At 39.3% G+C, this 14,750-nt stretch overlaps 2 protein-coding genes across 2 annotated transcripts in view; one reads left to right on the forward strand and one right to left on the reverse strand.

Moving 5' to 3' along the window:
- Positions 1 to 314: 314 nt before the first annotated feature.
- On the forward strand, positions 315 to 7,477 carry LOC124260543. Its single transcript, XM_046694902.1, has 5 exons — positions 315 to 387; positions 3,198 to 3,408; positions 4,171 to 4,298; positions 5,369 to 5,622; positions 6,689 to 7,477. The coding sequence occupies exons 1-5, from the start codon at positions 326 to 328 to the stop codon at positions 6,754 to 6,756; spliced, it is 723 nt and encodes a 240-aa protein (XP_046550858.1). The 5' UTR covers positions 315 to 325; the 3' UTR covers positions 6,757 to 7,477.
- Positions 7,478 to 12,054: 4,577 nt separating this feature from the next.
- LOC124260640 (afadin- and alpha-actinin-binding protein B-like) overlaps positions 12,055 to 14,750 on the reverse strand; it is a 28,620-nt gene continuing 25,924 nt past the window's right edge. Inside the window, 2 exon segments of the mRNA XM_046694978.1 lie at positions 12,055 to 13,514; positions 14,539 to 14,653. Coding sequence (XP_046550934.1) covers positions 13,322 to 13,514; positions 14,539 to 14,653 — 308 coding nt within the window. The 3' untranslated portion in view covers positions 12,055 to 13,321.

Below are 14,750 nucleotides of genomic sequence, written 5' to 3' on the forward strand. Positions count from 1 at the left end.
GAGTATATGAAATTTGCCCTCAACACTCAAGGATCAATCTCCAGGCGAAACGGACGAGTCCATTCAGTTGCCAGGGACCAGCTTATTGCTGTTACCGTTTTACAAACGTACCTTAATTAAACTATTGAATAATTCTATTAAACTATCCTCGGTACTCTATTACTACAGGGGTATATGAATATATATTGATCAGTTATGATTTGTTTTTAAAGTGATCAATGTCGACTTTTTCGATGCCCTACCTGTCCCCCCTCGAGTGATTGTCATGCTCTATCCCTCCCAGGTGGAATAAGTTTCATTCCATGTCAAACAGGTGCACGTTAAGATGGCTCTCGACTACATGAAAACTGTTTATAGGCAAGAAAGAGATGTATCGCCACGAGCAAAGTAAGCAACGCGTTTATTGTGTCAACTATATATTCTATTGCGTCAGTTAAGACATCAAGGAGCCGCTCCTTCAGAACCTGTTAATTGTGCAAGTATAATTTAATAGAAACGATTTATTTTTACTTGATTATTGTTTAGAAGGTGGTATATGTATATGTTTGTAATTCTGGACAGATAAACCCAAATGTATTCAGTTGTAAATTATTGTAGTCGTAGGTAATACACGACTCGTCCCTAAGCGTCGACATATGTATAACAGACAATTGCACAGATGGATCAAGTCAGTGAAGCATTTCAATATTAGCCCTTTGTCCTGCACGGGTTATGTTCGCGCTAATCAACTTCGGTAGCCCCCTGCTGTTTGAGGACAGATAGTATATGTACCAGTGTATACATCCAGCTATTCCATATTTCAAATTGTGGGTAGGGTTATTCTTCGAGGGTACGTTCGTCTTCAACTCTCTGCAGTTTCATCTTCCGACATGACATTGATACAGATGATCTTTGTCACAATTTAAAATATAATACTTATTCAAATATTATTTCTGCTTAATTATTATAAAAGTCGACAAACCTTCAAAACTGTTGCCAGATTGGAATAAAATCTATAATTTAAAAATCTGAAGGAAATCAAACAAATAACAGATCAGCAGAGGCTACGAACATTTACAAAGATAAAAAATGAGACTTGCATAAGACGGTGTTGCTGGGCAGGGGCACTGGAACAAGTACATGTACATTGTAAATGTTGTATATGCCTGTCCAACACCGAGAGCATGTTAATAGTCACCATGCAGACACACAGTAGGTGGGTTAGATGAAATAGGGTTCAACGGCGAGTTTAAGATTATTGCACTTACAGAGAGACATGGATGTACACAGTTTACTGACTCCGAGCCGACCAGTCCTTGTTTACTCCCTTGTCGAGCGGGCCAGAGAAGTTCGGGTTAAAATTGATCCTCAGTAACCCATGCTTGTCGTAAAAGGCGGGAACGGGTGGTCAGGCTCGCTGACTTGGTTGACACATGCCATCGTATCCAAAGTGCGTAGATCGATGCTCATGCTGTTGATCATTGGATTGTCTGGTCCAGACTCGATTATTTACAGACCGCTGCCATATAGCTGGACTATTGCTGTGTGCGGCGTAAAGCTAAACTCACCCACTCACTCTTGTCAAGTATCCACGTCGTTTGGACTGATGTAGCCGGGGGATTGAGCCGCCGACCTTACGCTCTCGCCACACAATGGAGACAGATCTGTATAATATCAGTATAGACAACATGACGTCACATTATACACCATATGGCGAACTGGGACCGTAAATAAGAAAACATTTTTTTTACCGCCAACTTTTGTATATAAAAATATATGAATGTTGAAATTAATGCGCAAATATCTTAAACAAATAACCCAACAACAATGTGTTTTGTTTTCATATGAAATTAAAACTATTCATCGCATAATCCCCGACAGACTTACGGTACCAAGAGTATCCTGAACCTAGGGTTATATACGACTTCTATATACCACTAATAATTACGTCGGGAGCACTACGTTTTATCTTTTAGTTAATTTTGTACTTCAACGTTAATTCTGCAACTGCAAACGTCAGTGAACATTTAAAGACCAAAATTCACTGTCAAACTGCTGGTATATATTAAAAAATATTAAATATACCGTATATATACACCACATGATAGCTGCTTGTTGTGTAGAACAGGACACAGTGTAATGAAATGAATCGGTATGCGAGCCATGTGGCCAAATTACATGCTCACAGATGGCAACAGTTGGACTAAAGCATTTAGACTTTCCATAGCGGCGTGCGTCTATCGTTTTTACTTCAGACAACACTGCACGCAATGGCTGAACTAAGTCAACGTGGCTCGCCGTCTCCTGGTGATTATCTGCAACGATCAGTGTTAAATAGCATGACATAAGTACATCTTTATTGAGATAAATAACGACAGGGTTGGGTCATTTAAAAGTTGATTTATGCATGTTGACTTTATTTAGTATTTGATCCATACGACTTTATGGATAACAACTTCATGTTTATTGCATAGAGCGACGTGCACTTTTAGCTCGAAGCCGGTATAAGAGTCTGCACCGAAACGTACACTCTTAGCTTGATAACGGTGTAAACATCTGCTTTGTGCAATAAACAAGAAGTTGTTATCCATAAAGTCGTATGATTTATTATTGACTCACCAACTTCTAGAATACTGATAAAACAATTGGCTTATATAGCACACAATCGTCATTTTTTCCGTAACTGCAGTCAATGGCGTGTTCAGAGTGTGCAGCATATTCTGAGAGCCAGTTATTTGAGAACTTTTGAAACGGAAAATAATACATTTGTCCTGTTATCGAAAACTTTTGAAACGCAAGAAACAAAATTGATCATGCTATCTAAGAAGCTTTGTAACGGACTAATTCCCTATAAGGCAGAAAAGCCTCTCTGATAAGAACTATAAACGTGATAATTACGTAAAGCATGCTATTCCAACATAGGGTTACAAATATGTTTCCGACTAGATAATCATGATTATGGATTTTGTTCCTTATTTCAAGACATACAGGTTGGTCTTCTTGCCAAAAGAGCCAAGCATTGTTTTTTTCAAAATTCCCCAAATAACAAACCTTTTTTACGGATATCCAGGTTGTCTGACGATTTTTATTTTATTTTAAAACCCTATGTAAGATGTTTTCTGAGCACTGCTATCTGAAGATATCCAAGAACATCAAATGTGGGTACCTTCGTTGTTCTGTAACTATTCCATACAAGACACGCTTGTTTCTCTGTGCAGCAAGACCAGCTATGGGCACATGTCTCGATGGATGGACGTAACAGAGGGGCCCTTCTTGCCCCCAACCATCTCCGTCAACCACTACGCTAGCGCCAATATGTCCCCAGTCTTCGGCAAGAAGAGAAAACCCTGGGGTAAAGCCCCACCCAAGGAGCGACCCCCGGGGCCCGTGGTGGCTCTATCCCAGCCTGACATGGCCAAAGAAGCAGCGGTGAGTTACTTTTAACGTTTCAGTGTCTTTAGTGAGTGAACCCTCGACACGCGACAGATGAGTGAGTGAGGGAGGGAGTCATGGAAACGAATAAAGGAACACTAGTACTTTCAAGTGGAATACAAAATTTGATACAAAATGCAATACTTTGTTGTCCGTCCTAAGTAAACTAGTAATATGAAATTATAGCATGTACATTACAGAGTCTAGTCTAGACAAACCGGTGACTGATATGATGAGTAACGTCCCACGCCGTCGGGGTAGGTTGACACGTAATATGTCAACAGAAAGGTCTTGTATAATAGAATTTGACACTGTAAGAATTCAAATGCTATAAACAGGGCCGAAACCACCATGTGTCAAGGACGATCCAGCTAAGGCTCGGTTTCGGAAAGCGTCGGCGGGGTAGCCTTGTGGTTAAAGCGTCCGCTCGTCACGTCGGAGATCCGGGTTCGATTCCCCACATGGGTGCAATGTGTGAAGCTCGTTTCTGGTGTCCCCCGCTGTGATATTGCTGGAATATTGCTACTAGTTGCGTAAAACTAAACTCACTCACAAACTGGTTTTGGAAAGTGTTCATCGTGTTTTGCCATACTTACGACAATCAAACGCTAAGACCACTTAATGGAAAGGCGTCCATATTCTGCCGGTCTTAGTACATCGGGCCGTTTCCGGTTGCAGTAAACTGTCTAGTCCTGAAACAGTGCCAGACTCTACACACACCAACTGAATATTGTGATATCAAGTTCAACTCGCTTTCAGATTGACAGCAGCGTGCCCGTCCACCTCCGCTACAGCCAAAACAACGGTTACGACGACTACCACCGCGCTTTCAGAGTTATCAGCAACCAATGGCCGTCAGCTAGTTACCCTACGTTTGGACCACCGAGGTAATGTTGCTCATTCAGATCCTGACATAAAGGTATAAAAAAGAATCACAAGCCTATCTACAAGCCTGTAAGTATGCTCACCTTCTCCAACTCAAAGCTCGCATTTCGGTAAACCCACCCCGAACTCTAGAGATGTGATACTGTTCTGAAAATGGACATATTCTCTTGGCCCCTTCCTATTATATATCCAAGGGCAACTAAATAAGTTATTGACCGAGGACAATACTCTGCTGTACATTTTCAACAGAATGTGTTCTCTGCCCCCTTTTATGCTATAGAGCGTGCCAAAGAAAGAAGCTCGTTCAGGGAACTTTCAGCAGTCACCAGTGATCCAACAAGGAATCTTGCTTTTCGTGGCGTGATTTAACAATGTTGTTTGCGACGTGCATGCACACAATGACACAGTTTAACACGGACAGCCCAGGGAGACGTACTGCCCCGACTAAGAGCTGACTGTCTTTGTTTTATCCCCTAAATGTTGAGCGCCGACAGGGTATCAACAAGAACCGTATTTGGGCATGACGCGTGAGTGCGTGCGTGCATGCATGTCATCATAGGTGAATGCTATATTTCTTCGTTGATATGTCTCAGCAGGTCATTATTCACATCATGGCTATTTCCAAACGTAATTTAACATCAAATACAGAGTTCTTTTAACCCAAACAAACGTGAAGCAATTCTAATTCTGTAGTTGGGCGAAATCTATGTTCAGAGATTTCAGTCATCGCGGTGACAGACAGGTTAAGTTCTGTACACTGATTCAATGAACATAAAATGTGTGCATAAATTTTGCTGAACGGTCGACGACGAATATAACATAACAGTGGCGGGGATGTCTAGGAGACAATATGTGATATTCTGGAAATACCATATAGCGGCGTCAAACAACACTAGTCGTGGTAATTGATGAGTGAGTGAGTTCAAATTTATCATCGCATCTCCATATACCTTCAGCCACTAATAATTGATGAAGAAGATGTGATGTTATGATGGAGATTTAACGGCCGCTTCAGGAGGAGCTAATTTCTCACTTGGATGATCATGCCAGTACTTACTTTGTCTCACTTCAGACTGCGTCATGGACGTCAGGGAGGCAGCTGGCGTCACGTGACGGAGGTGATGCAGGCTGGGGGTAGCAGGACCATGTTCGTGGACGGCCGGACGACGTTGAACGACCGCTACCAGATGGAGGAGACCCCAGGGGGAGACCTGATCCTGGGGAGGGAGGGGGACCCACCTATAAACTTCGACAGCGAGGAAGCCAGGAGAACGGCCTGGATGGCTAACTACAGGAGAGAGAAAGACGCTGAACCCAAAATAAAAAGTAAGTATTTTAATTTCTAAAATAAAAATCTAAATAGAATTCGTGTCTCCACAACAAAGATTTTCTTGAGTGTGTGACCCTCCAGGCACAATATTCTGGGTCAGGGGCGTTTGGCTAGTATAGTGGTTTGGTCGTAGAATTGGTTGGCACCCTTCATAACTTCATCATATTTGAAGAACGAGGCTTAAAACCCGTCCCAGTATATCTAGGGTAACGTGTTTCCATTCTGTTGTAATGACCATTCACACATCTGGCATTAAAGCTTGATTGCTGAGAAATGTCGTTGCCATTTCCGTCTCTTATCGCTGAGATGACTTCCAACTTGAAACGAAGCTCTTGCAGCAAATTGGTCCACATACTCGATTATATAGAGCATGTTAATACAGTACAATTGGCGATGGGTGATGACTGGCCCTGTGTATCTACTAATATAAAGGCGACATACTGAATGATATTTTATTGATAATTAAATTTCATGAAATGCAGGAAAAGAATGTAAATGGTTTTTATGAACATTGTCGCATAGGCCCACTTTGTGCGATTGCTTCCTTTTCTTTTCCTTACTGTGCATTTTCATCCTGTGCTAGTTTAATGTTGAGCGTTATGAATAAACAAGTCCTTAATAAGAACACAATGCCTTTTAGAAATTTGGTCAAATGTATGGATATATTTGGGTTTACACTTTCGCAGTACAGATTCTAGTGCTATCCGGAATTAACCCTAACTCTCAGTCAGGTACCCAATCGCCAACCCACTCAGTGATCAAACCCACTCAGCCACGTGGCTTCCACAAAAGTGAAGGTCGGGCAACTAGTAGTCTGGATCATGTACTATGTGTACCCCTCTGACAAGTGTACATTGCCACGGATCCCACTGCCTACCCTGTGAATACACAATCCCGGAAGTGACTCATCCCTCAACAGTACTAGAATTTATAGGTTACTGTGAAAGTGTAATCCTCAATTTAACAGGCCATGATCAGTTTAGTGATATAGTGCACTGGATAATCCAGATGCTTGTAACAAGGCACTGTAGCTCACCTTGACCGATCTTTCTTGTGTTTCAGTGATGATGTACGGGAGCCTGGACAAACAGAAAGGCGTGGAGAAGAACAACTGGATGATCATGAGATAGTGCTAGTAATGTTTCCTGTAGCCAGTACCTGTCAGTATTAGATGCCCATGTCACATACCATCTGCCTGTGAGCAGATTATCTGCATTTTCCATGTTACCATGTCTTTTCCTTACTGTATCACCCATATGTATGTTAGAACCATGCTTCCTCGATAGGCTATAACATCCACTCAACTACAATGTGGTAGACCAAGATACAAGAGTATATGCACAACTTCTAAACAATATCTACATAACGAACTGTGTTCAACTTGATAACAGTGGAAGTCATTTGAAAGATTACTCTTGAATAAGGGAAATGGGAGATAAATCAACTTCTTTTTCAAACTACCCACACCAAGGTTCCAGTCATCTTCAGAACTCTTGAAGGCCATATTCCATGTCCAAGAATTATTAGATAACCATAAGACTGACCATTCTATCAGGCAGTAATGACTATCAGCAATTGGTAATAATTGATTATGTGCATTTAAATAGGGAGGACATATGAATATTGTTGAGGGAATGATGACCAACATGTGATGTGTGTACATATCAAACCTGTGATAGTATTAATGCTCAATGGGCTCAGATTCTGATGAATCTGGTCACTCTCACCAAGCAGTATTAGCAGCTGTTCCATTTCACTGTAATGTAAATATGTCTTTTGATATTTATTTGTGAGTGTGGTGTATGATTATGTATTGTTACTGTATCAGAAATACATATTTTTTCTTACCCACTTTTTTTCATCATATTCCATGATTTATCTCCCAGTCACTGTTGCTGTGCCAGAACACTTACAACTTTTCAGAAAGAGTGAGTGAGTGAGTGAGTGAGTGAGTAAGAGTGAGTGAGTGTGTGCGTATAGTTTTACATCGCACTCTGCAATATTCCAGCTATTCCCGTAAATAATCCAGTCTGGACCAGATACTCCAGTGATCAACAGCATGAGCATCGATCTACGCAATTGGGATACGATGACACGTGTCAACCATGTCAGCAAGCCTGCCCTCCCGATTCCATTAGTCGCCTCTTACGACAAGCATGGGTTACTTAAGATCAATTCTAACCTGGATCTTCACGGGTGATTAAGTAATAGACCACACAAAGACAGAACAACGCTGGTAACATATTTAATACTACCATACAAGATGCTTCACTAGAAAATGGTGTAAATTGTAACAAAATGCCATCAGATTTGCTGCTTCTATATGACAGGAATACAGTGCTGTAAGTAGCAGTAAGGCTGGCACTAAGCCGCTTGTATTTTGGGAGATCAGTTTTACAGTCACAGAACACACTATTTGTATCTCCTAGTGAGAGGTCAGCACACCATATTATTTCCACAACATATTACTTCAGGACATCAAGTATGTCCATGAAACAACTGTGTTATATATGTTTTTTTCAAGGTTAGATTATGAAATGGCTGGTCCCTTATTTGAGTGAGTATGGTTTTATGCCGCTTTTAGCAATATTCCAGCAATATCACGGCGGGAGACACCAGAAATGTGCTTCACATATTGTACCCATGTGGGGAATCAAACCCTGGCCTTCGGCGTGACGAACAAACGCTTTAACAACTAGGCTACCCCACCACCCCTCCCTTATTTAAGACATGCTAGCTGCTGATGGCAGACTATAGTGCTGATATGTTTACAAGATCTACATAATACAATATCAGTTAATAGAGTTTAAGACAAGAAGGTTCCACTGCACGAGGACCCAACTTATCTAGTATACCCAAGGTGGGTAAGGGAATGCAGTTGCTATACAAGGCATACGTAACTAATTTGGCTATTTCATCAATATATAAATATTGTCAGTTCTAAAAATACATGTAGGTGGACTAAGGCCATAATGAATAATTCCTATTTGTTATCCCCTTTTGAGAAGAAACAATGAGAAATCTGTATATTTTCAACCTTGACACAGCATCATACACACAACACTAGTATTCACTGTTATGCATATTTCACATCACAAGAATACCATCATATGGAAATACTGAAATATACAATCAGGTGCAATATATATATATATATATATTTTACTTGGCGTAATTTTGACATGTTACTTAAAAATGGACATATTAAAGTATGTGTATCCAAATGGATACAATTAATCAAACTCTACATGTTGTTTGCAAGTAATACTGGAGCTGAAACCACCTAATTCTAGCAGGGGAGGGTATGAAAATTTTAAAACATGACTAACGCTATTATCTTACAATCTGTGTCACATGAGTGAGGAATACACTATACTACATACTCCCAGCCGGAGGGGTGTGGCAGTGGCAATTACAAGTGGTGCAGGTCTCCCACTCAACACTACATCCCTGCAAATCATCAGTACCTTAGTCACATGAATGTAGAAGGAGGTATAGCAATATCATTGCATATTCTAGAGGATTTTGCAGATGTTTGAAACAGAATTCTGAAGCATGAACCATTAAGCAATATAGGAGTGTTCTGTCTCCCTTCTGTAGTCAGTTAATGCTGCAGTGGAAGCTGCATACCAGCAGTAAATGATAATGGTTGATGGAATGCTGTACGAATTAACAAATGTGTACAGGGAAATTTATTGTATCAATGACACTTGTTAATACAAATTTGGCAATGTCTAAGGATTAGGAATTCAAGACCTTGGAATAATGAATTCGGTTGCTTAACACTTGGTACATATCAGATTTAATTCCCTTATTACTTCAGCTGAATTCTCTATTAGACATTATGACATTTATTACACTTCATTTATTATATTGGGAAAAGTACACATAATACTGTAACCATGGTAACATAAAGAACAGTGATGTATTGCACCAACGTGGGTACTGAAATCAGAACTTCATCAATAAGACTATTTCAAAGACAGAGTATATAATATTATTCCCACAGCATCTTTCTTGAAGAAACTTAAAACACTTAATGCTAGGATGACAATTAGAATATAACCGTATAGGCACAAAACAACTCAAATTACTTACATCAGTAAACAAGAAACCTTTCAGAAACTAGGTCTCAGCAAACCTTCTACATTGCAGATGCAATACTTTATATTTTTTCAGTACGTAAATTTCATTTTCAATTAAAAGATGTGAGATCATGACATGACATGACAAAAACATAATACAAAGATATGTACAGAATTTATGCCGAGTCATGATACGCTTTGATTAAATAGACACTGATATGTTGTTATATGTTAGCTGGTTGTTATTTATTGCTGCTCTCAGCAATATTCCAGCTATATGGCAGTGGTCTGTAAATAATCTGGACCAGATAATCCAGTGATCAACAGCATGAGCATCGATCTATGCAATTGGGATGTAATGACGTGTCAGTCGTGTCAGCGAGCTGACCACCCGATCCTGTTAGTCGCCTCTTACGACAAGCACTGGTTGCTGAAAAGAAATCCTACCCGAATCTTCACAGGTTTTATGTTATGTTGGATGCTGGGAATGGATGACAAAACAAACATGATATGCACAATGATATAGGCACACAAGTGTTGAAGTGAATAATACAGAAACACTTGTTTGATTTAAATTACCATTAGTTCTGAGTGAGTGAGTGAGTATGGTTTTATGCAGTTTTTTGGCAATGTTTCAGCAATATCACGGCGGGGGACACCAGAAATGGGCTTCACACATCGTACCCATGTGTGGAATCAAACCCAGGACTTTGGCGTGATAAGCCAACGCTTTAACCACTAGGCTACCCCACCAACCCCATTAGTTCTGAAATCACTTAGTGATTATTTTTCCGACTTGAGGGCAGACTGATGTTGAATGAGACAGGTTCTAAGCTTCTTTTAGTAATATCATTACAATACCACCATAAGGGACAACTGAAATGGGATTCACATATTGTACCAGTATAGCTATAAAACCCTGGCCTGCAGAGTGATGAGGGAATGGTTTAGTTATAAAACAAACCACCCTTCCTGAACACTCTTCAGGGCAACATGTGAAGCCTTGATTATCAAGACAATGTCATACCCACAGAAGTTGTCCGAAAATGTAATTTTTATGATAAAAATGATATTTTATACTTATTCTGACTCATGACTTCCAGATTAATAACAAAACAGTCCTTACGAACCTTTCATGCGTGTAGATATAAAAAGTGACTGTCAGGAAAGCAGTATTTCCAGATAAACAGGGTTTTGCTCTGCACTACTGACTAACCCTCAGTAAAGATCACAATTAACATTTCATTGCCTCTTAACTTATTTGATTAAACATCAGTGATTATCAGCTGATCTGTTATTATCACACAAATCAGTGAAAACAAATTATAATATAATGAATGTTATATTCAAGACGAATTTGTTCAATTTAATATAATTCAGCAAAATATATATTTAAATGTATTTGAAATTCAATTGAAGTCGGTATAAACAAAAAACAATAATTTCATCACCTACTTGAGGATATTATGTAACAAAATCACAACACAGAATGAAAAATTAAAACACCACAACCAAGTAACTGCAAAAATAACTGAAAAATGTATATTCATAGAAAACAGATAACAGTTAAACATCTCCAAATGATAATGCTGGACAGAATTGACTGAAATCTTTGCAAACAAAATCTCCAATTCCTGGCAACAAAAAAGTGAAGTATCCAATCAGAAAAATAAGTACAAAATCACATAAATGAGACTGAAATAGACAAATACTATTGAATATACCTTCATTGCATCCAGTTACAATATGCTTTCAAAACATGATATGCTAGCATGACTCACAAATGATCCCTGAGTCTTAAGATATGCAGAGACAACATACTATTAGACAAATGGTTTTGAAAGATTTAACAACACACTGGTAACCCCATTCTCTTCCCACAGAGGTTACTCAAGTCATATCTTCCCACGTAACCTCTGTTCTAATACGGACATATTTCCCAGTTCTCATAAAATCCCCTGGCGGCATAAAAATCGCAACATGAATTATCTCCCTTCTTTTTATCCAATCAGAACACCTGTTACATCGTCTTAGATCCAATATGGTGACCGCCATGGCGTTAGTTGATCAATATGCGAAGGATACATTCGGTATTTCATGTTTAACTGAAAATCAGAAACTATAGAAATTGGAGCCACAAATATCCCTCCTCTGCCGATGACTTATGTTGATGTGACACACAAGACATTTAATGGCTAGCTTGTCCGTTGTCAACGAGGGCGATGGAGATGCCATTGATCCGCCATTATATGACTAAGTTCTGTCTAGAAGAAACGTTTGCGCATCTCACAGGGTAAGGGGTTCTGGTTTTCCTGTAGCATACAGAACTTACCGAGGCTTTGCGAATGATCACTTTTGAAACAACGTTGCTGATCGCACAACTAAATCTGCTTGCAACCAATCACAATTTCTGGACACTCGCACCTTGAACAGGCCATAATAGAACAGACTTTACGGGGGAAGATATGACTTGAGTGTGGGGAAGAGAATGTGGTAACACTGGGGGGTGGATGGACCTGAAATCAAGGCCACAATAATAAGTTCCTGGCCTGCCCAAACTCTGCAAAGTGATTGGCATGTTGTGCATGTGGTTACCAGGGTAACATATCATAAAGGAGCAGGTTTACTTTTAGCCTGCAAAGCCAAAGGGAGGCAACTATCAGTTAAAGGTAACCAACAGCAAATCCCAACCCTCATTAAGCTTCAGCAGAGGATAGTTGTACAGGTTATCAGGTTGATAATGATCAAATTCACACACAAATCAGCTGATTATAGCTGTGAGATCAAACAGTCAAACACAATATATATCAGTCTTGACATTGGCACCACGATACAAAATACTTGATATGTGACAGAAATAACAAATACAAATTCAATACAAACTAAAATACATCAGCTTGTTAATCGCATATCACTGTCAACTGCTTGTGTCAATGCTAAAGTTGTAAATATCCAACAGACAAGATCGCACTACAAAACTTTTGTATAGGCACCACATAAACATTCTATTTACAATTCACAATTTCCAAACGAGATTAGTCCAAATATTGTAAAACAGGGCTTGTAGGATGTTAGTGCATGCTGCCGATATAAGAACTTACGTGGTTCAAGGCAGATACCATGTAGTCACTCATGGAATGGTAAGGACATGGAAAGGTGGTTAGATATATCTTATATATTCCTGAATTGGCATCACAGAGCTGTCTAGCAAAGTCATTCAAAAAGTGGAAAGATATTTGCTACTTCTTGTTCACATGATAAACACAAAAAGCCATTAGCACCAAGCTCCATTAAACACATATACAGATAAGTATTTGTATTTACACTTCCTGAAAAAAATTCAGGTTGCCGATTTTTAGTCAATATTCAACATTCACACTGCTGTCAAAGAAGAATGAAAGACAGTTGACTTTGTCCAAGGATGCATAAGTATTCATCCATACTAATTTGCCATTTGTGTCAATATAATCAAGAGATGAAACATTTTCATAATAGTTTGTACTGTTACATGTTTGGCTCTATAATCGTCAGACAATGAAAATATTTCTAACGTTAATGTACATTTCCTATCACTGTTTTTCATATGTTGATTCTGCCAAGGGGAGACAACCTATGCTTCATCCTCTATATCTTTAGCTGTTGAATTGGCCTTATGGAAGAGCTTCATCCTGAGGGAGTCTATGTTATCTGAGGACATGAGTTGCAGGGAGGCTGGAGAGCTGTGGGTGCTGCCAGATGAACGCTTGGATGCTGTTGTTCGGACGGATTCAGTGCTTGCTGCTTTTCTCACTCCACAGCTTTTGCTGAAAAAAATTTGTTTGGATTAGAAAAAGAAAGAGAAACAAGCAACCCTGTCACTCACCTATACTTTCCTATCTGTAACATTAAATTATTAACATCACAAAGGCTGAAGAAGACAAAGCAACAAGACTTGGATGAGTCATATGCTTAGAAATACACTTCCAAAAATCTCTGATGAAATTGGGCAATATTCGCTGCTCCCATTACATACCTTATCTTGCCAATTTTTACAATAAAATAAATGGATTTCAGGGTTTTACGCGACTTGCTCATGTAGAGAATGGATGCATAAAACAAGGTCACTGCATCCAGAGGGACGCACAGTATTATTCTCTGTACCCATAACACGTCTAGAACTTTGCTAAGTATTTTCTTTCAGAGCAGTTACGTGCAACATTTCATCATCAGTCCACATGATCAATGATTCATTCCAGGCTCTAAAGGTTCTCTACACTGTTACTTCATAGGACCCTCATATTGTCATCAAGGACCCTTAAAACAGAGGTATACATAAGTTGCGTATCTGCGTAAATTACGCAAACATTTATGTGAAAACTCAATTCTTACCAAGTCTGTTGCGTACAAGTGCGCTTGAATTTGTGTAAATACTCAATATATTTGATCTTATATGCGTACACACAAAAATGCCAAATCTTTCTTTGCGTACCGGTGCATAGATAAAATAACTGAGGTACATTGAGAGGTTCTATTTCAACACATAAACTTGGAAACTTGCAGTCTTTCTTATACTTTCTCATATTACAGATCCAATATTAATAACATTTAAATGTCATAATATTTTTACAATTAATGGAAAATGACAAAATACACAATTGCGTTTGAGTGAGGTTTGTACAATTTATTTGGTTACTCAAAGGAAAATTAGGATACCCAATTGAGATGAGCACGAGCGAGTACATAACTCAATGACCCCAAAAGTTATCTGTAGCTCTGTTAAACCTAATAACTGGGGGTCCATGGAAGTTGAGGTAAAACCCTGGATGAGCCTAATAACTAAATACATACTTGACCACTGGAGTAATACCAAGGCTTCTGTAGAAGTCTGTCGTGGACGGAGTTTTGGGCTTACCCCCCGGTGCAGGGGAGAAGAAAGGTGTGGCAGGGAGGAGGCGGGCACCCTCTGGGAGAAGATACACACATTATCATACAATGTACATATCAATGTAGAACACATAAACACTACCTTGAGCTGAAGGAAATCCGAGAAGGAGGATTAA

This window comes from Haliotis rubra, unplaced genomic scaffold (assembly GCF_003918875.1).
Source record: "Haliotis rubra isolate DU_JTF1 unplaced genomic scaffold, ASM391887v1 Scf10, whole genome shotgun sequence".
Classification (NCBI taxonomy): Eukaryota; Metazoa; Mollusca; class Gastropoda; order Lepetellida; family Haliotidae; genus Haliotis; species Haliotis rubra.

What these genes read in the sequence shown, in the direction of transcription:
- LOC124260543 (XM_046694902.1), top strand. Translation starts at nt 326, where the DNA reads ATGGCTCTCGACTACATGAAAACTGTTTATAGGCAAGAAAGAGATGTA. An exon ending in GATGTATCGCCACGAGCAAA is followed by an intron (nt 388 to 3,197) that starts GTAAGCAACGCG and finishes TTCTCTGTGCAG; the next exon opens with CAAGACCAGCTATGGGCACA. An exon ending in CCTACGTTTGGACCACCGAG is followed by an intron (nt 4,299 to 5,368) that starts GTAATGTTGCTC and finishes GTCTCACTTCAG; the next exon opens with ACTGCGTCATGGACGTCAGG.